Raw genomic sequence first — 27,628 nt, 5'->3', positions numbered from 1 at the left:
AAACAAAGTCAATTTACCATAAGTTTACCGTGGGTGAGTCGCCAGTTATGATGTTCACCCACAGTAAAAGGGCAGAAACTAGCTGATTAAAAAGCAAAAAATGTGAGTGGATTAGATGGGCAGAATTCTTAATCTCACATTATTTTAAGCACTGCATGAGTGGCATCATCTGTGGTACCATGAATGAGGGGATGTCTCTGTGTGAAATTGCTATTGTGTTGCATAGACTCCAAGCAGTTGCATGTGTCATAAGTTCATGGAATACATGTTCACAACATGTGGAGGCAACTAGGATGCCTGTTAATTGGGTATGGTGCAGCAATTATTTGTTCACTTAACACAGTTCTGTGACAGGGGCCAAAGTTGCCCTGTCTGTCCCATTGTATTGTATTGTATTGTATTGTATTTTGCTTTTGTATGGCGCGACTGTCACCCTACGGGTATCCTGGCGCTCTGGGGGAAAAAACATCATCAGATGGAAACTGCAGATTGAAAGGCTAAATAATGGGCGCCAGGGTCTCAGACTTTGGCAAATAACCACGTCTTTAGGCTCTTCCTGAAACCTACCAAGGAGTCGGCTTGCCTGATATTCTGGGGCAGCTCGTTCCATAGGCGAGAGGCTGCTATGCTGAAGGCTCTGCCTCCCAGCCTAGATCTCTTAAATCTGGTAGTGGTTGCCAGACTTAGATTAGAGGAACGAAGAGACCTAGTGGGCTTGTACCATGTGAATCTTTCCTGCATTGGTAAAGGACCCGTACTGTGTAATGCTCTGTAAACTATGCACAGAGATTTAAAGGTGATTCTGTCCCGTACAGGCAACCAATGGAGGTCTCTCAGGGCCATTGTGGTAGAGGAGCTACTTGGTCTATTAAGCGCCAACTTGGCCGCTATTGACTGGACTCTCTACAACCCCTGCAAGATGTATAAGGAGGCACCCAAATAAAGGGAGTTACAGTAATCCAGTCTAGCCAGAATTGTGCTCCTTACCACCAGGGGTCTAGCGTCATCGGGCAGGAGGGGGAGAATCTGCCTGAGTGCTTTTAGCAGACCAAAACAGACACTAATTGTTTTGTTAGTTTGTGACACCATTTGAATGTTTTCATCAAATAACACTCCGAGATTCCGCACGGTCTTTACTGGGACGCAGGGATCGGCCCCCGGCGAGAGCTTAAGCTCACACGGTATCTGTTGATTTAATTTAACCGTTGAGCAGCAGACTACTTCCGTTTTCCCCTCATTAAATTGAAGGGCGTTTGCTTTGAGCCAGGCGGAGACCTGACCCATACACTCCTGGAATCTGTCCATAGGTACCGCATGTTTCCCCCCCAGAGAGAACACTAATTGGGTGTCATCAGCGTAATTAATAAATTCGATCCCATAAGATTTTATAATAGGGATCAGAGGCTGCAAGTATATATTAAAGAGGATAGGGCTGATCGACGAGCCTTGTGGTACTCCATAATGGACCGAGGACTTAGGGGAAGCAAACAGGTTCATGGTCACTATCTGTTGTCTATCGGACAGATAAGATTGTAACCATTTCAGAGCCTTGCCTTTCACGCCGAGTTTCTCCGGCCTGTTTAGCAAAACTGCATGGCTAACTGTGTCAAATGCTACCGACATATCCAACAGTACCAGTACTGAGGAATTACTATTGTCGGCTCGCATTCGCAGAGTGTCCAACATGGTTGCCAATGCAGTTTCTGTCCCATGACCTGGGCGGAATCCAAATTGATCCCCGTCCAATAAACAATTATCTTCCAGGTAGCTTGACAAGGACCTGCTAACCACTTTCTCCAGGATTTTTATGGGAAAGTGCAGAAGAGATATAGGCCTGAAATGGGCTGGGATTGTTGGATCCAGCGAGGGCTTCTTAAGTAGAAAGGGGTTACCACTACCTGTTTCCATGCCTCCTGCACTACTCCTTCCTCCAGGGATTGGCAGCAAATCATACGCATCCAGGGAAACAGCTCCAGGCATGCTCCTTCCAGATCCTGTGAGGAAGGGGGTCAGAGGGGGACCCAGAGGATATGCTGAACACCAAGCTGGTAAAGAGCTCTTCTGTGAGAGGGGAAAACTCTCCATAGATGAAACCACCAGTAATTCCTCCTCTACTGACTGAAGAGGTGCGTCTTGACAGCTAGCCTCACCCTGAGCAAACCCCCCCACTATTTTGGCAATTTTCTCTTCAAAGAAGATAGCGATGTCATCGCAAAGTTCTTGGGTTGCAACCACCCTATTGCTCATGCAAGCGGGGTTGGAGAGGTCTCTTGTAATATTGAAGAGAGTTTTTGTGCTGTTCGGGGACTGAAGTATGGCAGTAGCATAAAAAAGTGCCTTTGCTTTGGCAATGGCCTCTTTGTATTTAGCTTGTTCTACCTTTAGCAGTGTCTTATCAGACTCTAAATAGAGTCTTCGCCACTTCCTTTCTGCCTGTCTACGTGAATTACGTAGTAATTTCAGCTCCTCACTGAACCAAGGGGCTGATGGTTTGCTTCTGTTTTTTATATTTTTCAGGGGGGCAAGTTTATCAAGAGTCTCCGTGATACAATTACAGTAAACATCATAGTTGTGGCCCACCAACTCATTTGGATCAAAAGGAGTCTGATTGGTAAAGAAGAGATTTGACGTGTCCTTTGGTAATTTGGACCAGTCCCTTCCCCTTCGGTAGTTTACAGGATGAGTATTTGTGTTCACCTGAGTATGTACCGTGATCTGAAAGTGAATTAGGGAATGGTAAGCCCAACTTTGGAATAGAATACCAATCACCTTAGTCTCTGACTGATTTGCGAACACCAGATCCAGCACGTGTCCGCCTAAATGAGTAGATTCCAATATCAGTGGATCGAGGCCACAGTTTCCACATATATATTGTAAGTCCTTCAGATGGCTCCCTAGGGCCCCATTGTCCCAAACGTTGAAGTCGCCCAAAAGCAACAGTCTGGAGTGAGTTAGGGCAAGTGCGGCAATAGTATCAAACAATGCCTAGTACCCATTCAAGTCCCCAGTAGTGGTCCAATTGCCAGAAAATTTGATTTGCATCTATTTACTCAGCTGTCAGGGCAGGGATCATATACCTCAGGCTATTCTAGGTCCACTGGGACAATGTCTTGGTCAGTCTGCAGCAGTCTGAGCACACCAGGAGAGTGAAAGAACTCAATTATTTTGCCAGGAGTCTGCACACACCAGGAGCTAAATGGAGCTCAATCCATTTGCTGACTATCCTGTATGCACACATGCATGTCACGGGATTATCAACAAGAGCCCATTCATATACTCTGGTTAACCGTGAAAGGCTCCTGGTTCAGCTCAAATACTACTGGTGGTCTATTCGATCTTGGGAAACATCCTTTATTACAAAGTCAGAAACACGCTGTGCTTTTACAGCGCCAGCAATATCTGTTGTCATGTATTTCACACGCAAGTCGATACAATGACTTGCTTTAGGGGGACGCATTGGTGGAGTAGTGTTGGATTTTGAATCCAACACCTTACAATTGTTGCACAGTCTGGTGTTGAAATAGTAAATCAAACTATTCCAAAGGCCAGCACCCCACTGAGGCAAGTCATTGTAACAACTTTCTTGCTAAAGGAATGCGTCACAATGAAACATTTGTTCTAATGCCAGCATTGTAAAATCATGCATGCTAAATGCATGCAGGATTCCATCATACAACCTTTGGTCTTTGATAGTCGGCTCAGTGTGCAGCAGGATTGTGGTGTTGCAGTTTGAAATTTTGCATCACAGAATTGCTGCACCCACACTATGATGTGTGAATACTCAGATGTTTCCATAGAAGAGAAGTCTGGATCGTGTTCTGAGAGCCATCAAACAGTGAATTTGAGCATTTTCAGCACTCACCATGAGGTTTAAATTTGCATCTATCAAAATGCATGTCTTCCACATGGACATCAGCACTTATTAGCATTTTATTTTTGCGAATCCTCAATAAGAAATCGCAAATTAACACTAACTTGAAGTTGGTAGTAATTTGCGAATTCTTTCACAAATGCACTTTTTTGCATTTGTGAAGGTGGCATGTGGCGCACATGCATGCACTTAGGGCCATATGCACACACATGTAAATTTCAGGGGGGCATCAGGGTGTCCTTATGACACCCTTGCACCCTTGAAATTATTCTCAATTTGCGATTCTCAATTTGCGATTCTCAAATTGCGAATCGCAAATTGAGAATAACTTCACATTCATTCCTATGGGCCTCCTGACCCATAGAAATGAATGGGAAATTATTCCTTAATTGCGAATTCACAAATTGCAAATTCGCAAATAAGAAATCGCTAAAAATTGCGATTTTTTTTAGATGCATACCATTTTACCATTTTGCAATTCTCAAATAGCGATACTCAAAAAATCGCTATTTGAGAATCGCCAATAGGTATTTTGATACATCTGCCCCTTGGAGCCTGCCTTGTGGCCCAATCTACTAGCCACAGCTATGGTGACTATTGTAGTAACCTACATGTCTGACAAACATACTGCCTTATTGCCTACAATTCTTTCTTTGACAATGGATCAGGAGTACAATGCAACTCTTGGGGCCATATCATGAAGGACTGTCCTGACGCAGGTAAGAATGTTGATGGGAAATGTCAATGCAAATTATGCAACGTCTTTTAAAAAATCCATTCTGTTTTTGTGAATTGACCTATATACTAATAAGTCAGGTAGCAAAAATCAGAGATATAGTGAGGTGTAATTTGACCTCTGTCATCCATATTAATAGGTTGGTTGCACATTTCAAACCACTCAAAAAATGCAGCAATCACAGAGATGGTGGCCTGCGAGGTAAACAGAACACTATGTCTGTGGCTGCTCTTAAATAAAGCATTTTTTAAAAAAAAATGCAACCGATTTTTGTTTTAAAAAAAGGATGCGTTTACAAACAATGAAAAGTTTAAGTAACATTTTTTAAGAGTAAGCAGTGTTGCAGTTTCAAAATATCTTTAAAATAATAGATGTATACATTAAGGGGCCGATTCCGATTCGGTAAAATCCCTTAAAAATAGCCGTACGGAGCACATTTCCCATACGAATCATACCCTATAACGTCTCCGTACATACGATGAAGTACGATTTGGACCCAAAGCAGATCTCCGTACAAATCGTACGAAAGACCATACGACTTAAAAATCCATAGGAATCGCAATTGGAACACGCAGTACGCGACGTCCATATGGATCGAAGCAGCATTTTCCGACCCAGCAAGTATGATTTGTCTTGTCAACACTACGTACGACTCTTTTTCTACAGGAGCTCAAATTGTCCGGAAAAGCAGATTTCGACTTGAACCGCGTACGAAACAGACTCCCCCAGGTACGGTGCGTACACCCCATGATTGCAAGGGTACGTGAGTAGGGGTGCGGTGCTACACCTCATGATTGCAGGGGTACGGTGCGTTTGTGATTGTGTGGCACTCCATACGAATCCCCATACGTGACATTTTCCCTATGAATCGCATTCTCATTCCCCGGTATGGATCGTACTTGTCGGGTCATACAGCATGGTTACGATTTGTACCGATCACTGTGAGGGTCCGTGTTGTATGGATTTTCACTTGCTTTTCGTACGGTTCACAACGATTCGGTTGTATATTTAGCGTACGAATCGTACTACGCGATTCAGACAGAATTGTACGATTCTTAAGGAAAGGGCTACGGATTCGAATCGTCATACAGATTAGTTTATCGAATCGGAATCGGAATCGGCCCCTAATTGTAAAACAATCACATTAAATTAATTAAGTACAAATAAAAAAAATCTAGCTCTCCTGCTTGACCTACAGATGGGATCGGTCGGGGGGAAATTTTTACAGCTCCGACTATCTCCTCTGAAATCTTGCAGCATATCCTCAGCAGTTTGAAGGATCGAGTACTAACTTGAATCAATTTGTCCCACACCCAGGGCCTGTATTTGCCTGTGCCATACAGTGGGTTTTTGGGTTGCTTTCATCTAGTTAGATGTGAGGCCGGAATGGTGACCGGAGTTATTCATCAATTGGATCAATACCAGGCATAATCCAGTCGGGTTACCTAAGTGTATTACAAGTTGCCAAATAGAGAGATTTTTTTGTCTTCCAGGTTCTCTGAATACTTAAAGCTAATAATCTTTCAAACCAATAATATGGAGTCCACTCATCTTTAATAAAATAAGGGAAAGTGGTACTTGTCAGGAAACATAATAAATGTTTGTGGTAAATGCTTATTAGATGCTTATTAGTTCTGTTGTGATGCAACCTACTGGGATTCACACAGGCAATTTACCTGTGAATTGAAAACATTAAAAACATAACACAGGGAACCAAATTTACTAACATCTTATCACACACTTCCTTGCTCCCTAATAATATAGAGAATTATAGATAGTTAACTGCAAATTAAGGGGATGTTTTTCACCGAGGCGTTCTGAGTGACATCAAATACACAATGAGAGTGAAGCTCAAATTTTCTATGACGTCACTCAAACCGCCAAGGGGAAAATCATCCCTAAAATTCACTGTTTATAATTGATTGTCAAGTATGGCCCCAAAATCATCTTACCTACTTTCAACTGCTACGCAAGGGTAGAGAAGTAATGGGGGAGCCATACATAACACAGCCGTTCGTTCCTGCCCCTAATTAAAGAAGAAGCTGTACCTGCAATCCCTAACCAACCCCAACCACCTTCCTTGCCATCCTTACCCTTTTGCAACTTTCAGTAAAATCAGACAAGCAGAGCTGTGCTGACAAGTTGTGAAAGATCCCTGTCATCCTGACCTGGAAAGCATTTATGATGTGCAACAAGTTTTGTTATCAAATGTTGCTACTTCAAAGAAGTGAGTAATAACGTTTAAAAACGTACACAATAGAGGCTCTCGATGAGTGACATATGCAAAAGCATATTTAAATGCCTACGCATATACACAATATTTATAAATTTTTACTTACATCGTCAATGATTGCGAGATGGGACTGGCGGGAATTGCAGTATTCCTCACTGGAGGCCCAGGATTTAAATTCCTCAGAAATGAAATAACATCTTCCTCTGAAACTCAGCCAGTTGTAAGGGCATATCACACACATTGATTCTAATAGGAGGAAACCACAGCATTATTACATATAAAAAACCTTTATTGACCAGGGTATAAAAGATTATTGTATGCTTTGTAAGCTCAGTTGACGTGGAAGAGCAGAGATGACGTTACACTGGCAACTGACACCTCATTGTAGTCACTGATAAATACAGTGACATGTAAACGGAACCGAACTAAAGACAAATCCCAAAGATTCAGGTCACAAGGTTCTTGTAGATCGTATAGATGTTGAACATGTTGTGGTCTAATGTTGGTCCTTTATGATTCTCAGTCAACTATCTTTACTCTAGTTTTGGGTAGTCCCAAACGAACCTGAACCAATCTAAGGTCAAATGCTCAAAATGAACAAACCTTGTGCCAATGATGTCCAATACTGCAGAGGAGTCGGGCCAAAGAGTCACGGTTTTGTGGTCCCTGCGCTATCCCCTGGGCATGTCCTCCTGGAACTTAAACTTGCCTGTTTCTGTGGCTTGTTTTGATATGGTTCCAGACTGTCTGGGATGGAGAATCATACTAACATTGTTAACAAGATTTTATTTATTATAACAATAATGCTTGCTAGATTTAAATGTGTTTTAGACAGCATAACCTGGCTTAAGCTGAGATTGCTATGCAGCATTCAGCAGTATTCAGTCTGCATTGACATAAATTGACATGAACTAGCTTTCTACATGCATTTTTCTCTTTTTCTTATTTCAATTTAAAAAAATAGGTGAAATAAAATTCCTTTTCATGGGAGTGTTGACGGGTGTTCTCTGAGAAAGAACCTATGCCCGAGATGTGCCAGACTTTCTAACAAATTCAAGGCTCTTTAGCAAAGACTGATCTGTGGACCATACATTAGCTGAACTGTCTATTGTTCTTATTTGCTGTACAAATGTCATGTTACTTTCTTCACTTCTTTTACTATGTACATCTCAAATATAGTTATGCATGCAAGAATGTCAAATTTATTGTAATTGCAAATGTATTTATGTAGCGCTTACAACCCCTTACAAGGCTTTGAAGTGCTTTTTTTCAGCAAGTAGCACACTACTACAGAATTCAAAATTAGTAATTAGTAGATTAGTATAATTTTTTTGTTTTGTTTTTCTTGGGCATTAGTTGTGTTTGGATTGTGCTTCTGGTTTCTTGTGTTTTTAGTAGAGGTTTAGTAGAGGTTGAAGTGGCTATAGAATAATAGGATAGGAGTGGATCTGAACATGTGAAGTAAAGAGTTGTTTTTTATGTACTGGTCATGTGTTGTGGGCTTTTTAGTTGGGTGGTAGAGCAAACAAGGAAGGGTAAAAGATTTAGAAGGATATTTGGAGATTCATATTAGTCAGAAGGATTGAGATGAGTTGGACGGAGTAAGTATGAGAAGTATGGAAGGGTTGATTTTTTTAGCATCAAATGTAAATCATTTATGCTTGCATATATACATAGCACATGATTCATATTAAAGTTTTATTTGATCAAAGCCTTCTATATAATTGCCCATAAATAAATTGAAGGGCAGTATCCCCATAGTCTGCTGTCCACATGTATCATGTGTTACATCTATTCTTTCAAATAACTGTAAAGAAAGCTTATTTACACCTAGTTCTTATTGTAGGTATTAGTAACAGGAGTAAATCTCTATAAATGCACCGATATGTATATAGAAGCAGCAATCTTGACTTGGGCTCATATACACATGTATTGTGTGGTGTAATATAAAATTTTACGCTAATATAAGTGCATCTGCTTATAATCGGAGGCATAACTCAGCGTACAAAGACGTGTACTTGTATAACTTATATAGTTTGCCATGTCTGTGTATACTGTTGTGGTACTGTGTTCACTTAATGGCTGTCTACCACAAGACCAACCTGTTGCCTCTACCAGGATCTCAAATAAAACCTACTCAACATCGGATTACACATTTGTCAACAAAGAGATGTTCAATAAGATTACGAGTTATTCCATAATCCCTGGAGCCGACCACCTTCCCCAAAATGTAGAGCTCCATGTCCACATTGCAAAAGCTCCTCTCACCAATGTTTTGTCGGTTCAACCACTCACCTATAACCTAAAACGCCTAGCTTGGAAGGAATGATGACTGTCAAGATAATGGATCATTTAATCAAATTCACCTCCAACACATCTGACATTGATCATGTGCAGTGGGCTCACTGGGATTATCTCACAACTGTGCTAGTTACCAATTAGCCGTTCTATCGCCCGCAACCCCTCAATCCAACCATTAAAAGGGGATCCTGGTTCTCCACATCCCTTAGGGAAAAAGAGATAGAGCTAGGTATGGAAATTAGACAGCAGCAAAAAAATGACCCACATCTGAACTATCCTACCAGGAACCCAATTGCAGGATTGAAACGCACCTACGAAAAAAGGCAATCTGGTTAGCCAAAAAATCTCAACAAGAAAAAACATGGCTAAAATTACTGCACACAAGTAAAACAAAAAAAAGAAAACTGTTCTAGGCAGAAATCAACATACTTGCAAATGGTAAATTCTTTCATCATAACGCTGGGATCACAGAATCAGACTGGACAACGTACATCAACGAGGACTGTCCTGGACAGGAAGCAACCAACGTAACCAGGAAAGGCACACATACAGAGGGACCAAAGCACATAGAGAGATCACTGGAGGGAAAATGGCTGACATATAAACAAGTCGAAAACTCCTTGATGAAATGAAGATCAGATGATGGGGCACCAGGACCAAATAATCTCCCAAATGCCATTTTCAAACTGGATCAGCCCTTCTGGGGCACGTACCTTAACCCACTTTTCAACCTGCCATTTTCCAGAAGCATCCTCCATCCCATCCTCAAGTCTGGCTCGAGGACAACTCCTGCAAACTACAGATAATTTGACCTGATAGACATCAAAGACAAACTTTACACCACCAACCTATTAGGATACTTGGAAGCTTGGGCATCAGCTGAAAACATCATCCCAGCCACACCAACAGGTTTCAGGGCGGGTATGAGTACAACAACCAATCCCCTTGCCCTCAGCCTCCTCATTGAAAAGGCCACTCAAAAAGCCTCCAACCTTAACACTTGTTTTGTTGACTTAAAAGCGGCCTTTGACACTGTTCCACTGGACCTCCTCTGGGTAAAAATGGCCCGACTTGGCATACCTCCGAACCTCCTCAATGCAATAATCAATTTATACACAGACACCTGCGTACAAGTTAAAATAGACAGGACTGACAGAAGACCTTTATTGGTCTTAAACAATGATATGTCCTTGCCCTCTGCCTTTTAATATATGCGCAGCAGACCTGGATGGCTTTCCATCTGAGGTTGTGAGCATTCCACCAAACCTAGCAAGGAGACTGGTGCACAGCCTCCAATATGCAGACAACATCATTTTATGCAGCCAGATCCCAATTGGCATTCAGCGGCAAATTACAACCCTCCTCAAATTCATGGAACTTTTAGGCATGAAGTTAAACTATAGCAACATGAAAATTCTCTGTTTTTTGTCGAAATGCATGTAGCAAAAAGTAAAGTTCAAAAGGAAAGCAGCAGGGAATAGCCTTTATAAGGTAAACACTTATAAATACCATGGTGAAGTAATGGACAGAAGAGGACATTTCAGAGACAGCACTTCTTGCAAAGAAGGGCCCAGGCTAACAAACTGTACTTCGCTCTCAATCAAATAAAAAAATTGAGGAGAAGGGCACGGACACTCGGTGCAGGTCCGCCGTTGCTGCGAGGGGCGGGGTGCGCTGACGTCGCCGGGGTCGCATGGTGTAGACAGGAGCGGCAGCCCGGGACGATAGGCTGACTCTGTGGCCTCCGGTGGTCTGAGATCGGGCCTGAGGCAGGTGCTCTGATTGGATGGGGTACCGCGTCTTTGCGCTGGCCGGCTTTGTGTAGGTGGGAGTCGCGACAGACGACGCGCCAGCAGACGGGAGAGCCCCCCTAACGGCGTTCCGGGGCATGAACCTATGCGAGCCTGTAGATGCCAGTGGGCTTGCTTCCCCCGGCGGTGGGCCCCGTAGACCTACGCCACAAATGAGGCAGTGTGTACCCCCCACCACGACACATGGCGGATCGGAGGTGAGGAGACGGCGGTGTCGAGCCCTTATTGAGTACTGAAGCGGGGAGGACTAAGCTGCCGCACGGGACTGGGGCCTGCCAGGTGCGCCCATTCGATGCGGCGGTCATTTGTAAAGGAGCTGACTATTGCTGGTCGGCCTGGCCGGGACTGCCGATACCTGCCCACAATTATATGTACACTGAAACTGCACAGACCACATAATACACAGTCGTGGTGCATAGTTTGAAGATCCACGCAAAGAACACGGTGCAAAATATTAAAGTGGGGTGTGCGGAGGCGACTTCGAATTATGAGACCACTGACTAGATACCAAAGGTGACCCGATGTGGAGACCCACTGGACCATACGACGTCCTGCCCTGTTCTATTACTGCACCCAGTGGGAGACTAGACGGACACTGTGGAATTGCGAGTGTGGGCACTCTGCAACATCCCTGATGGTGCAATTGCACCCCCCACTACCCTCCTGTGCTGTGACCAAGGGGTTAGAGAATCTGGGGGAACACGACGTGAGGTAAACCGCATAAGGGACTGGGATTGATCTGTCCCACTGCTGGACATTGTGGAGCCTTGCAGGAGCTGAGACCCTTAATAGACCCATGCGACCATAGCTGGTGAGTGGCTGGACCTGGGGTCACACAAGTGGCCAGGACTGTACACCTCACTGGTAGCAGCAAGGGACGTGCCGTGTATAATACAAAGAACAGTGCCTAGCCGGGACCCCTCCTGCCTGCAAATCTTCAAACTAGGGGCCCGCGCAGCACGATCACTGGACAAGATGGGATGAAATAGGCTGAGACAGCAGGATCAGGGGGTTGTGGACCCAGTACAAGATAGCCTAAATAGCACGGTTAACACGCTGGGGTCTGGATGTGTCCCCCCGTCCAAGATGCCTTCCTCAGAGGACAAGCTGGATCTTATATTAAAGGAAGTACAGGACTCCAGAATAGCGCTTGAGCTCCAAATAGGGACCCTGTCCACTGGTCTGAACTTGCTCAGGGCAGATCACGCGAAAACGGCAGAGAAGGTGAAATATCATGAGACGACGCTGGCGGAGCTCCTACCAAAGCAGAAATAGACCAAAACAGATGTGAAACAGTTGCAGACGCAGGAGGCCACCTTGATGGAACGAGTAGAGGACGCAGAAGGGAGAGCAAGGAGGAATAACATACGGGTGGTTGGTCTGCCGGAGAAAAGTGAGGGGCCGAATGCATCAGACTACATGGAGCAATGGTTCAAGGACCATGTTACAACGGAGGGTCTCTCCATGCAATACAGTATAGAGCGGGCACACAGAATACCCACTGTACGGCCAAAACCAGGTGCTCCTCCGAGGCCCCTTATAGTGAAGTTACTGAATTTCCGTGACCGGGACACACTGCAGCAGAAAGCCAGGGAGGCGGCACGATCAGCTTCAAAAATGTGAGAATTTCCTCATATCCAGACTATACGATGCTCGTACAGAAACAACGGTCCTCCTCAGGCTCAGGGACCTAAATATACAGTACGCACTGCTCTTCCCTGCGCGGCTGAAAATATTGCACGAGCAGAAATCATACTTTTTTTAAAGTCCCGGAGACATAGAGGACTGGCTGGAGGTGATGGAACTAACCAACTCTGAGGAGATTGCAGTCCAGGCCGAGAAGAGGCAGAGATCCTTTGAAGGCTCATCGACTAGGCGTAGAGATGGTAGACCGAGAAGAACCACTGGGCGGGTACAGGTTACGTCGCAACAAATAAGTCAGAATTAGAAACAGGCGATCCTGGCTACGGCAACCTTCACGAACACTCCACAGACAGACACTGAGTCCTCCTCAGAGGAAGAGGCGTTGCAGGGATCGGACTCTGAGGATAGTGTGGCCCTGTTTCCCTCGGCGACTCCACAGCTGATCACTGACCTGTTTGGGTTATGAACTCATACAAGTATTGTAACTTTTATGTGCCTACAACTTGCAGCTGCATTTGCCCTCTCCCACGCTAAGATAGATATTCTGCAAAAGGCTAGATATCATTAGTGCTCTAGTGATGTAGTAGCTTCCACTTGGCAGCTGCCAGAAACACCCTACCGCGTGCAGTGCACAGGCCCTGCCCCGCATACGGCGAAGGCGCTATGCAGGCCCTCTTTTTTGGTTTTCTTGGTACAGTTCTTATTCTCCTTTGTGTTCCTTAAAGGCAAATTGGGTCCGTTTTTAAGAGTTGTGGTCCGGTATAGTTTTAAGATCGGACCGAGTATTTGGGAAGTTGGGAAAGGTTACGGTCTCGAAATGTCTGTTCTAATTGATGTGCTGGTCCGCCTATATGATAAACTGCATACCTCCTAATTATGGTTAATACAATGATGCATACAGCCGGGAAATACATAATTCTAATTTGAAACATAAGGGGGATGGGCACTATACACAAACGCCACAGGATACATGCTCAACTACAGCGCCGAAGGGCACCAATTGTTTATTTGAAGTAAACACACATGGTAGAGAGCGAAGTAGTAAAACTCCGAAAGAGGTGGAAGGGACAGGTATTCTCCACCACCTATTCCAATTGCACAAGGGGAGCCACGATCTGGATCAGACATGAGGTACCATATGTTGCACAAGAACAGAGAATCGATAAGTTAGGAAGATATGTATTTGTCAAAGGCACACTGGATGGGCAATTGATGGTCCTGGGCAATGTATACGCCCCTAATTATGAACAGGATCAATATTGGGATGTGTTGAGTGGGGCATTGGCAGGCTGGGAGGCACATCCATGGATACTCTGGGGTGACTGCAATGTGGTGCTGGATGTATCTCTGGACAGGTCGCACCCCCCTTTACACGGTACTAGTGTACACAAGCTAATTGAAGCACTGACACGATGGGCGGAGGGATGGGGCTTACGCGACGTATGGCGAATGCGACACCCACCACAGAAGGAATACTCATATTACTCTGCAGTGCACGACCTTCACACCAGAATAGATAGAGTGTTTTGCTCCGACGGGATAGCCATGCAGGTGAAAAAATCCACATACCTCCCTAAGACCTTTTTGGACCACAACCCACCGGAGTTGCTTATCGCATGGGGCAGGGTGCCTACGCCGGTCCCAACTTGACGCGTTTGGCCACAACTTCTTGAAGACCAAGTGTTCCGCAATACTATGTCACTATTGACCACTACTTTACAGACAACAGCAATACGGCCTCGAGTAGATTGATAGAGTGGGACGCGTTTAACCCCTTCGATGCTGATGACGAGCTCAGCTCGTCATCAGCCACGGTGGTCGTGTGCTGATGACGAGCTGAGCTCGTCATGAATATATGGCAACAAGAGTTTTCCAGCACAGGGGAAAAATAACCACAGCAGCCAAGGTGTTAAGGCAGTAATAAGGGGGAAGGTCATTAGTACGACATTGGGAGCACGGCAGGAATTGCACAAGTCACTGTTGGAAGTCGAGGGACAAATGGGCAGGCTGGAACAAGAGGCGATAACAGATGCAGAGCAGAAAGGCCCCCTACAAGAGGCAGAATCCGGCATGCGGAACTGCTGGAATCGCTAAGGGTCATAGATTACGCGGCATACACACAACGTGCACATAGCGAGGGTGACAAGGCGGGTGCGTTATTGGCTCGCCTTATACGCATTGTCCCTCAAACTGTGGTTATACCCCAAATCGTAAAAGAAAATGGTGACAAAGTTACCACGCAGGGAGAGATCAACTCGGCGTTCAGAGAATACTAGGCTGCCCTATACAAGAAGCCTGACTCCCCAATGGGGACCAAACAGACGCTTTCCTAACTACTTTGACATTCCCAGAAATTCCGGCACCACTCCGAAAGGGTCTTACAGGACACGTTACACCACATGAAATTAAGGTGGCTACCACGCAATAAAACGCCAGGTCTAGATGGACTCCCCATCGAATTCTATGATACCTATACAGAAGCTCTAGTACCCCAATTGGTGGAACTATACAAAGCGGTATGGGAGAGGGGCTCCCTGCCTGCTACGACAGCCCAAGCATTAGTTATCTCATTACCAAAGCCGGGTAGAGATCAAACCGACATGGCTAATTATAAAGCCACTATCACTACTACCCACGGAATATAAAATACTGAGTAAGGTCTTGGCCAAAAAACTACTTCCCCCACCTATCGAAGTTGATCAATATAGACCAAACCGGATTCTTACCGGCACACAGTACCTCCCCTAACATCCGGAAACTACACTACCTGTTGACAGAGGCCCGAAGCGCTATCCATATGCTGGTTGCATCTCGCTAGATCTCCGGCAAGCCTTTGACTCTGTACGATGGGATTACATGTTTCAGGCATCACAAAAGTTTGGGATTCCGGAAGAGTACATAACATGGTTACTACTGTTGTATAACACCCCCACGGCATGCACTAGAACGGGGAGACACATCTCGGAAGAGTATACCATACACAAAGGGACGAGGCAGGGATGCCCCCTGCCGCCCCTCATTTTTATTTTGGCGCTAGAGCCATTGGCCATAAAGCTTTGACAGAACTTTCTAGATTGGGGGATAAAAATAGGTAATACATCTCACTTATTTTCGGCGTATGCGATGACATTTTTATGTACATATCTGATCTCTGCAGACCGCTGTCCCCACTGTTCGAGACGTATAGACACTTTGCACTCTTATCGGGGCTGGCTTTAAACACTACAAAAACACATGCCTTTTTCTTTGAGGATCAGGGGGACACGACTGATGTAGACGTCGGAGGAACCAGCATTCAGGTCACACAGTCGACATTTAGGTATTTAGGCATTCAAATCTACAGGAAGCAAGAAGACATGTTAGAAGGAAACCTGAACAAAGCAATCAGGGCTTTGAGATCTAGCGTTACTTTTTGGACGGCGTTGCCACTTTCTATTTCAGGCAGAGCGGCTATAGCAAAAATGGTTGTCTTACCACAACTGTTATATTATTTTACGAACTTGCCGCTGATGGTACCGCAAAATACCTTTAGATTGCTGCACACTTTGGTTACAGACCTTATTTGGGGAAAGGGCAGGAGGCGTATTAGCCTTAAGAAATTACAAGTGGGTACCAGGATGGGAGGCCTAGGTGTACCGGACTTTCGTGCGTACTATTACGCCTGTCAGTTACAATGGTTATCATATTGGACGGCGGGAAGTAATTTGTAGGCACTCGACTATGCAGACACAGACATTGATAATGGGACACTACATGCCCTACTCCTACCGGGCTGCAAGACCTCGAGGGACCTCCCCCCATTGCTGCAGACTGCACTAAGATGCTGGAAAGCAGCGCTGCACTACACCAATACACCACAGACGTATGCAGGCAACATACCACTATTAGGGATTCCACTAGCCAGCGGTAGGCTCACGAAACTTAAACTGATTCCCTGGTTGGATGCGGGTATTACCACTGTGGCGGACTTGTTTGGGGAGGAAACACTGCTGGATCACGATACATTAATAAATTAGACTGGTGCCCCAGCACACTTGTATCTAACGCATGCAGCATTGTCCAGATACATCAAAACGCACTGGGCTCCGCAGAGGAGGGCACCCCCTGAAAACGAATTGGTTAAAACGATATACTATATGGGTACCGGACGCCATTTGATTAAGTGGCTATAGGCTGGTATTAGCATCCTTACCAGGACATCCCTGCAAGAACCGAAGGCCCTTTGGGAGTTAGACTTTGGGAATGACCGGTTGGATAAAGAATGGTCTATAATACTGGAACACCCCAGAAAAATCCAGAGGAATGCCAAGTTTAAATTTATTCAGACCATGGTGCTACGTCGTGCATATTTAACACCGCACAGACTAGATAAGATGTTCCCCCACAGGCAGCATTCATGCCCAAGATGTCTCCTTGAGAGTGCGGGTTTCACACACATGATATGGGAGTGCCCGAAGATACGGGGATATTGGTATGCAGTCCGGAGCATGGCTGGAGCAGCCACACACCTTGCTATTACAGACACATTGGGGGATTGCATCTTAGGTATACATTCCCATGTCTCTACCCACAAGGTACAATACCGTTTCATAAACCTCGCACTTACATTGGCAATTCGAAACATCACCATGTGTTGGAAATCACGTGAACCCACCGAAGTGCGAGCCTGGTATATAGAACTCTTACGCTGGGGAGGCGCAGAGGGCACAGCACTGTTAAGAGAAGAAATTAGAGGCCTGCGTAAAACCCTGATATCCCTTGAGTGGGAAGTCATTTTAGAAGGTTTGCGCTCACATACTTCAGACACAGAGGATTGATGTGTATGTTATTTTAAAGAAATGTGACCTATGCTTCGTGTGTACTGCGGGCTGTAGGGTGGCTTTTCTGTACCACACCTTTTTCTTTGCAAACAATGTATAGCTAACGGCGGGACTAGCCAATGTATATGCATATATATGTGTAATAGACGGATGGAGACTGCGACCTAGGGGAGGGGTTAGTTGGGGAACTGTTAGCGTTTTTAGATTTACAATTTGCTAGGCATTGCAGGGCTGCACCCATGATATGGAGGACAATATATAATAAATGTTGTGTAGCAGGAATATAATGTTTATCTATACGCTGTATATTGCCATATAATACACGTCACATTGTATAATTTTTCATGCACTGTCTAATGCAGTATACCTGTATATGTTCCAAACTGAAAACGTAATAAACTATGTTTAAAAAAAATAATCTATTACAAATCATCAGAGTGAAGTTCCTACCCTCACTGGCCTATGGTTTGGAGCTGTTAAAGGGCAAGGAAGCAGCTATCCTGAACCAACTACAGTCAGTTTTTTTAAACACATCTTCCACTTACCAAAGCACACGTCTCAAGCACAAGTGCGCCTGAAAAATTGTGCTGTTCCACCAATACCCATGCAGAATGCCTGCCATAACCAAATTGTGCCGGAAGATGAGAGCCGCAGCCAACAGTCCTCCAACAAGTGCGAACAACCCTCTGTAATGCTTGGGAGCTAAACATTAGTTTTACAGTGTTAAAACAAATTGCTAACAAAGCAGCCATGGTAAAATCGTGGATGCTCAACAAATCAGAATTGGCAGAGAAAAACCATGGCTGGACAGTTCTTCAATCTTACATCATTTGGGGCCTCCAACCATATCGCACATGCCACATTTAACCAATCCATCCAACACTTCTTTTCATTAATCCGCATTGGAGTCCTCCCTTCTAAAGATCAGGTGCCAACCTGGAAGCAACATTGGCCAGACTCCCTTTGTTGTCTATGTTGTTTATTTGAGAAAACCCAGCTACACTTTTTGTTCATCTGTCCAGCCGTCAACCATCTGCGATGGACATTGCTTTGGCCGGAATTTTGGGCACTCAGAAATAGGATCTTGCCGCCTAGCCGTGATGACATTATTGAACTGTTGTGGTACATTCTTGAGTTCTGAATAGTCTTCATGTGGGAAAAAAACTGCTTTTGACTTATATTCTAAAGGAGAAATAGTTGTCCATGGATCTTATGACTTGTATAGAATTATATAGTTTGGCTGCTTGAACAGAGAAAGATATTCCACCAATGTTTTTTTCTAAAATGTAGCAATTAAGAGACATTTAAACAGTCTTGAGGGAAAGTTCCTTTGTTGAATCTATTTGTTGATGTTTATCTTGATGAAGAGTGGTCTTTTGCCATGTATTGATTTAGTTGTGATACAAAGCAGCTTGAAGGAGGATCTTCTCATAACTAGTAACAAGTGTAGCATCCTTAATGCCGGAGGGATGTGTTCTTGTGGCTTTACATGTAGAGGAGTCTAGCAGCAGGGTTCTGAACTCTTTATAGTTGTTTCGTAGTTGACAGAGTTGAGCTGTGATTCAAATTATTAGCACAGTCCAATTTTGATAGGACAAAAGAGATGTTAGCTTGAACCTTGTCTGGGAATCCAAGGTGCGAGATGATGCGTTGCAGTGTTTTCAGTGTCAGAAAGCTTGATTTGGCTACCTTATTCACTTATGTACTCATTGACTGTTTTGTGTCCATGTTAATGCCAAGGTTTTTACCTCCTTTGATATTTTTGGCGGTGGTCCTAGATCATCAGGTCAGGTATATTTTTAAATAAGTATATATCCAAGGGACATGTTTCCTTTTACTATGCTTAGATGTCTTCAAAGGAATTAGTTTGAAATCTCTTTGGAGTGTTGATACCATATGTTGTGGTCACTGAGGATGCATAGGTTTGAGTATAATGTAATAACATTAGAGATTTTGTCTAGCAATGTGTCTGGGAACATTGCATTAGTAGGTAATGGTCTGTAGAGAAGGATAAAGTAGGTGTGGTGTTGCACCTGATAAGTAAAGAAACATCCTCTGCTTTGGTGAGATGTGGTGGTTCTTTAAGTATGATAGCTAAGCCACCTACTCTTTTGTCAATGCGATTTTGTGTTGTTATTATCCAGTGGAACTGCATCATGCAATACCGGTGTCATATTTTTCCCCAGTCACGATTCTGTAATGAAAAGTAGATTTGACTATGTGTCTATAAATAGGTTGGATATATGGTACTTGTTTTTTTAGATGGATCAAAAATGTAAACACTGAATCTATTTTGAATGTGGAGAGAGTTTGTGGTACAGAAGGTTTAGTGTTGTACATTGATGTTGTGGGTGGTGTGGTATTGTTGTTGGTTTTAACTGTTAGGGAAGAAAGGGAGTGCTGCCTTATGGCATTCATTATCTTCTTACAAAAGGGTTTAAAGACTATGGGACACATGTACAACCTGTTTTTGCATGCAAAAACAGGTTTTCGACCTGTTTGTGCATGCAAAAAGCTACAGGGCCATATATAAAGCCTATTTTAGGTTTTGTGACTTGCTATTAGGAAGGGGTGTTCCATTCCTAATAGCGACTCACAAGCCATGTATACATTTTTTGCATCTGCAATTGCGGTCGCATAACACTTGCAAATTACCACCCTCTTGTAATGGAGTCACAAATGGGAAGGGATCCCCAGGGGACACCTTCCCCTTTGTGACTGGGTCAAAAAACATTTCTTAAGGGTAGTCAGTGGTCCCAGGAACACTACCTGCCCTTAAAAAATGAAACAAAAAAGTTTATTTTTATTTTTTAAATGCGTCCTGTTTTTTCTTTAAAGTAAACAGGCTGCATTATTTTTTAAAAACCTCCTTTATTGAAAAGCAGTCCCAGACATAGAGGTCTGCTGAGCCCAGCGGGCCAAAAGGCCACCATCTCAGGGACGGCCAGCCATTCCCGATCGGGTCGCAAGTTGCAAGTGGCTCATTAATATTCATGAGCCTTGCCTTTTTCTACACCATTACAAATCGCTGTTAGTGTTTCTGACACTGTTGTACATTGTGATTTGCGACTCGCAAATTCTCGCAATTTGCGAGTTGCAAATCACAATGGTCATACATCTGGCCCTCATTGTTTCGGTCTTGTTGTGTAGGTGGTGGTGACTGTGTTTGAAATGGTGGTGTTGGGCTGTGGAATTGTGTCTGAATGGTGGGGGTGGGTTTGTTTTGAGATAGATAAGAGTTATGAAGAATGCTATGGAGTTGCTTTCTTTTGCGTATGTTGAAATTGGATGGTGTGTGGGAAGGGTTGTCATTTTGTAGGACTCTGATTTGAGCAATGGATGATAGACATGTTGCATGGGATTTGTCCATATTTTGTGGATTGCTGCATGGATAGGGTATCTTTGGGAAGGCTTTAAATGTGGACTATTCGTGTTGCTTTTTAGTGAAGAGTTAATGGGTGTATGTGTGTTGGGATAAGTGTGAGGTGTTAGAGAGTATGTCCTTGTAAATTGTGTATGTGTATTTGGTTGTATTGTTGAAGGCCTGTATTGTCTGGTATTTTGAGGTGTATCGCTTGAGTGTGAAATTAAGCTGTGTCGTGAACGAGAAGGGGTTGTGCGTGAGTATAGTGTAGCCTGAGCAAGGGAGAATATTTGTTTTGAGAGATGTTTGTAGGATGTTCAGGGGGATGATATTGTCTTATTTGTGGAGAGAAAAAGGATAGCGTTTTGTCTTTGGTTGCGTGTGAGGAGCAGAAGAGGATTGCTGTGTTGTTAAATTGTGTGATAGATGGTTGAAGTAAAGATTCTGAGTAGTGGCAGGGGCAAAGTCAAAAGGAGTTATTGGGTAGTAAAAGATAATGTTGCAAGTGTAGGTGTTTGTGAGAATATAGGTGGGAGTTTTGGCATTGTTTTGGTAAGTACATTAGATGTGTATTTGGTTGTGTTGTACGACATGTGGGAGTTTGTTTGAGTATTGGGTAGAGTTTTGTGAGATGGTGAGGAGTGAATAGAAAACCTATATTTTTAATAAGCATTTGTGAGATTGCGTGCATGGCTGTGTTTCTGTCTCTTTCTTGGAGAGTGGATTCTGAATTTAAAATGGACTCATCTCTGGCCCTTGGCCTGACCCAGCCCGAACAGGCCCAAACAGGCAGTTTCCCTTGTCCTCTCTGGCTTTAGCCTCTCTGCCCAGGCTGAGGCACCCTAAGGTTAAATAGCCTTAGTGATCAGGTGACCTTGGACTGAATGGAACCCATCCCTAACCCTAGCCAGTAAGAACCCATACCCTAAACCTTTGAGCCAATAGGAGCCCTAGGAGCGAATCACAGCACTAGCCCTATTAGCCAATCAAACCCAAACCCTAAACCCTAGCTCCCATATAATCCCTAGCCCTAGGAACCAATTAAAAGCCTAGCACTATCAATCAATCAGAAACAAACCCTAAGCCCTAGGTCCTATGTGAACCCTAGCCTTGCGAACCAATCAGAACCATATCCTTATCAACCAATCAGAGCACAAACCCTAAGACTTGGGCCCAATACACACTCTATCCCTAGGAAGGAACCAGAACCCTAGCCTTATCAACCAATCAGAACGTAAATCTTAATTCCAATACAGACCCTAGCACTGAAACCCTTCAGTACACGGATGCAACAACCAATAAAAAACTAATTTAAGGAACATATGACTTGAATGTACGGGCGGGGGCGTGGCCAAGATGGCGGTGTGAGCGGACCCATCTCCCCGGAGCTCCTCTGGCACGACCAGGCCCGGACCGTAATCCCCAGCATCTCTCCCCCCGTTGCAGAATAACAGGGGGGGAAACTCGGTGGTGCACCTCTAGCAGCTCGGAAGGTGGCAGGAGCGGAGGACAAAGAGACGAGAGCGAACTCCCAGAGGCGCCATCGGAGACCGGGGACGGAGCACGGGTGGCCTCTACGACCTAGCGGCAAGTGCCGGGCTGTCCCGCGCTGAGAGGGGAGCCTTGGACTATTGCCCCCGCGGCGGCTCCTGTGGCGGCAAGGGCCCTTCCGAGGTCCTAGAGGTGGGGCACCCAGAAGCGGGAAAGAGACACGGCCCAGCGGCAGGAAAAACCCGACGCGGGCAGCAATAAATTGAGGCTAGGGTTGAGGCCTAGCACAGCGGGAGTTCGAACCGGCAGAATCTCCGGCGACCGCGGGGTTGGCCCCGCGCACAGTTTGAACCGAGGTACTGATAGCCCCACAAGGACTGCTTTGGCTGAGACGGCGGCCCGGGGAGTCTGGGGGTGCCGTGCCTGGCCGGCAGAGACCGCGATGGGGTGCCGCTGGGGTGCCGCCATCTTGATCACACTGGCTGGGATCGGGTCCGAGGTCGCTGCCTGGTGTTGGTAGCAGCGGCATCCGCAGCACGGCCTAGACTGCATTGATCGGCCGGAAGACCCCCCCCGTGCAGAGAGGTGTGGCGACAACTGACCCAGCAACGTACCGACGAGGAGAGCCCACCTCACCTAGACACACAAGACCTCTGCTCCATACGGACTGGCCTCAATAAACAAGGTGAGGAGCGGTGGAGAGTACAGCAGAGGAAGTGGGGGGCTCTACATCGAGACCCAGATCGAGAGTAATGCGCAACAAGAGCGCAGAAACTCACTGTATACCCGATAGCACAGGGACCTCCATTGATCACACCCCATCCCCCCTCACGGTGGCGGGACAGAACCCAGGCTCCTGAGCAGGGAAGAGGCAATGGAAGGGAACCAACCCACGACTCACTACGGACGCTTCCCCCCACCAGTAGACCTGGGGTACTGAGAGCCCAGGAGGGGACCATTTCGAAAGACCCGCTCCTTCGACGCACACTCTCCCCCCTCAACACCAATAGCCCCACGGAGAAGTCTTGTCCAGGGGGCACTGGGAGTGGCCCCTTCACACACCGCTAGCCTGGGTGTCGTCAAGGACTCACCGAGGGTGAGATATGGCACCTAAACCCCGCAAACCATGACCACCCGGACAATACCCAATGGCAGGTCTAAGCAAAAAAGGGGACGTACTCTCCCAGAGATGCTCGGCAGAGGACAACTTAAGGGAGACAAAGGTCAGGTGTCCCTAGGAGCGCCCAAACAATCTGGTGACTCTACAGAGGGTGAAGTATCCATAACCAGATCCTTCCTTGAGGGCCTATTTAATTCCCTTCGGGAGGATTTCCACGCCTTGAAACACGAAGTGGCTGGGGAAGTCCGCGAGATCAGAAGAGAAGTGGACGGCCTGGGGGAACGTGTCGCCTCCATCGAGCAAACGGACACGGCCTGCGGCGAGGAAGTGGAGCAGCTGCAACAGGAGGTCTTGAGGCTGTAAGAGCAGCATGTGGACCGGCAGGCACACGCAGAGGATCTAGAGAACAGATCGCGACGGAACAACATAAGGGTCCGGGGTGTACCATTGAAGGAAGTGGGGTCGGACATCATGGGCTACCTACAGGCCTTATTTCGAGAAATCCTTGGAGAATCGGGAGACTTTGAAATCCGAATTGACAGAGCGCTAAGGGTAGGTATGCCGTGCCGACAGTCGGGACCCCCCCCCCAGATATCTTAGCCTTTCTGCCCGATTTTCCTCTTAAAGAACGTATCCTAAGAGAAGCCAGGAGACAGCAACCCTTGAGGTTCCGAGACCGTCCGGGTGCACTCTTTCAGGATCTGTCGGCAATCACGCTTCAGAAACGCAAGGCTTTCAAGATAGCTACAGACTTCCTGAGGAACAAAGGAGTTCCCTACTCATGGGGACACCCATTCCGCTTCATCTTTAAGTTGGATGGCGAGGTACGACAGATGCGCTCCCTTCAAGACACATGTGCGTTACTGGACATTGACCAGAAGGAAGACAACACGCCATCTGAGGCTTCCCGTAAACAGCCAAGAGATGACTGGCAGCTGGTTTCCCGACGACGGTCATCACCACTGAACTCGAAACCAGACGCGCAGACCATTAAAAAGGAGATGGTCGACGCCATTCAAGAAGTAGTCAGAGACAAGGGGTCCGCAGAATGAAAATCACGATGGGGGGAGAACACTTAAGCTTTGTCATTGCATGGTCCGGAGGGGGTTTGGATGGGCAACGGGTTGCAACACAGCTGTACAACCCAGTGAGTACTTTACCACAGCCCTGTGAGATGACTGAACAGGTCTGGGACAATACCTTTTTTCGGGGACATGGAGTTGGGGTTTGTGAGGGGAGCGAGGGGAGGGACGGGAGAGGGGAGCGGGGTCAGGGGGGAGTTGAAGTTTTGGGAGTTGGGGAGGGTGAGTAGGTGCCTGGGGGGAAGGGGGAGAGGGATGTCCAGTGATCAGAAAATGATGTTGAGGCCCAACTTGACGGGTCACTCCCATGGTCACAACTGACTGTCCACCGCCCATTCACAAACATACTACATACTCACTTGAGCCTGGAGGTTAGCAGGTCCTTTCACCAAGTGAATCATGCCTCCCACAGTTTTTAAGGTCCTGACTCTCAATGTGCGAGGCCTAAACAACCCCATTAAATGGCAGGCAATTCTATCCCACCTAGAAAATGCACAGGCAGACATTTGCTTACTGCAGGAGACCCACTTACTAGCCCGAGACTGCCACAGGCTCCGCTCACGCAAATTTCCGACCCAATTCTTCTCATCTTGCACCACTAAGACGGCAGGGGTGGCGATATTGGTGGCATGACATTTTAGGGGAGAGGTTCTACACAAGAGTGCTGAGCTGAAAGGGAGGCAGCTTGCATACCGCTTTGCGATAGGGGGCTTGACGTTCACGATTGGGTCCCTTTATAGCCCTAATGAAGGCCAGGAACACTTTCTTCACTCCGCCCTTACAGACATCACGGACACAACAGACAGGCATATTATTCTGGGGGAGACTACAACATGGTGTTTGACACGAACTTAGACAGGTCCGCTCAACGCACACATCAAGCGGGGACGTTTCCGCCCAGCTGCACGGATCGACTGGCAGAGCTGGATCTTCATGATCTCCGGCGCCGCTCACACACCCGCGACAGGGAATACACGTACTGCTCTAATGCACACAAGACCTATGCCAGGCTGGACCACCTTCTGGTCTCTAGTCCTGTTAGCGCCCTCTCCACCTCCACAGAGATAGGGGTCATTTCACTTTCGGACCATGCACCCGTCACTACAACACTCTCTTTACCACCAGCGTCGCCTCCTCCAAGGGTCTGGCGCCTTAGAGATACCTTACTGCACAAAAAAGAAGTAGTGAAACACATACAAGACACGATCCATGACTACCTATCTCACAATGCTAACTCAGACACGACACTGGCGACTCAATGGGCGGCCATGAAGGCCGTTATTAGAAGAGAGTTTCTGGCTCTTGCTTCCACAGAGAACAGGGACAGGCAATGCAAATGTGAAGAGCTCACACGGCGGGTGCATGAGCTTGAACAAATGCACCAACGCACTGGGGCACCCCGGATCTGGAAGCAATTGAAAGCCGCACGACAACTTCTGGCAGCCTTAGACACGGACCGAGCGGAGTTTGCGGCCCTGCGGCTACCCCACGCCTATTACACTGGGGGGACAGATGCGGCCGTCTTTTGGCAAACAAACTACGAGTAGTCCGCCAAACTCAGAGGGTGAAAGAGCTCTCCTGCCCAGATGGGTCCAAATTCACAGAGGACGCCCAGATCGCGGAGACCTTCCGCAGCTTTTACGCCGCCTTGTACACAGACAGCCCATTGGCTGCTCCAGCAATGACCGAATACTTGGACTCAGTCACACTCCCCTCCCTTGAGCCCTCACAGGCGGAATACCTTGAAAGAGATATCCGCATTGAAGAAGTGATTTCAGCCATCGCCAAGCTCAAACCAAGGAAAGCACCGGGTCCGGACGGCTTTACAGCCCCCTTTTATAAAACGTTTTGTAACACGCTAGCACCAATCCTCACACGTCTCTTTAACGCCTTCTCAGACCCAGGCGCTATTCCGCCCGATCTCTTGCGCGCATCTCTTACGGTCATCCCCAAACCGGGAAAGGACAAGGCCAAATGTGACTCCTACAGGCCGATATCCCTGCTGAATGTGGACCTCAAACTATACACAAGAATTCTAGTAGCCAGGCTGGCCCCTCACCTGTCGGGCCTAATAGACCCTGATCAGGCGGGATTAATCCCTGAGCGCCAGAAGGTAGAAAATACCAAGAGAGTCGTCCTCCTCATAGAAAAAGCCTCCCGCATACCTGGGGAGAGAATGCTGCTAGCGGTAGACGCTGAGAAGGCGTTCGATCGGGTCCACTGGCTCTACTTAGAACAGGTTCTAGTGAAGGCTGGCATTGGAGAGAAATTCCGTACTCTCATATTTATTTGTTACAAGTCCCCTTCAGCAGTGGTACGGGTCAATGGTTATAGTTCGGAGAGCTTTAATATAGAGAGGGGTACAAGGCAAGTCTGCCCGTTGTCGCCACTATTATTTGCCCTTTATATGGATCCACTCGCCCAGAAGATCTGCCAGAACCGGGAGGCAACGGGGATAACATTTGGTGGCTTCACACATACCATCAGTCTCTATGCAGACGATGTCTTGTTGTCCCTAGAGAACCCGCGGACGGCCCTGCCGGCTTGCATGACAGAGTTGGAGTACTTCGCTAATGTGGCCGGATTCAAAATGAACATGGACAAATCTGTAGCCCTCGATTTGTTTATGGACCCCTCCACACGGGCCCATTTACAGCACCTCTTCTCTCTTCAATGGACATCCACCACAGTGCCATATTTGGGGATCCAGCTGGCCCCTACACTTCCTGCTATGGTACAGACCAACTACACTATACTTAGAAAAAGGGTTCAGGAAGAACTGAGACGCTGGAGACACTTCCCCCTCTCTTGGCTGGGCAGGATCGCAGCGGTCAAAATGACAATCCTTCCCCAAATCCTTTACCTTTTCCGGGCATTGACACTGCAACCGCCGCTGGGGTGGATCCAACAAATTTAAACAGACCTCACCCGTTTTATCTGGCAGGGTCGCAGGCCGAGAATGAAGAAGGCTTTAGCAATGCTGAGTCCGGTAGCAGGAGGACTAGGTATACCGAATTTCCTTAAATACTTCCAGGCGGCGCAACTGCGCTATTTAGTGGAATGGAGCAGATGGGAGTCAGAAAGGCACTGGCTCTTTCAGGACCAGGCGATTGCGGGTCGCCCGCTCCAAGAGATACCTTTTCTTCATAAAGCCC

The 27,628-nt window shown here is 46.3% G+C and overlaps 1 protein-coding gene across 1 annotated transcript in view; it reads right to left on the bottom strand.

Moving 5' to 3' along the window:
• The window catches only part of LOC147672485 (natural killer cells antigen CD94-like), a 103,505-nt gene that overhangs the window by 10,301 nt on the left and 65,576 nt on the right, over positions 1 to 27,628 (bottom strand). Inside the window, exon 4 of the mRNA XM_086947998.1 lies at positions 6,947 to 7,086. Within this exon, the coding sequence (XP_086804124.1) occupies positions 6,947 to 7,086 (140 nt within the window). The remainder of the gene's footprint in view (positions 1 to 6,946; positions 7,087 to 27,628) is intronic.

The sequence above is a fragment of the Lissotriton vulgaris genome, unplaced genomic scaffold (assembly GCF_964263255.1).
Source record: "Lissotriton vulgaris unplaced genomic scaffold, aLisVul1.2 SCAFFOLD_689, whole genome shotgun sequence".
Taxonomy (NCBI): domain Eukaryota; kingdom Metazoa; phylum Chordata; class Amphibia; order Caudata; family Salamandridae; genus Lissotriton; species Lissotriton vulgaris.
The sequence above is the reverse complement of the archived record's forward strand: the minus strand, read 5'-3'. Positions and strand labels throughout refer to the sequence as shown.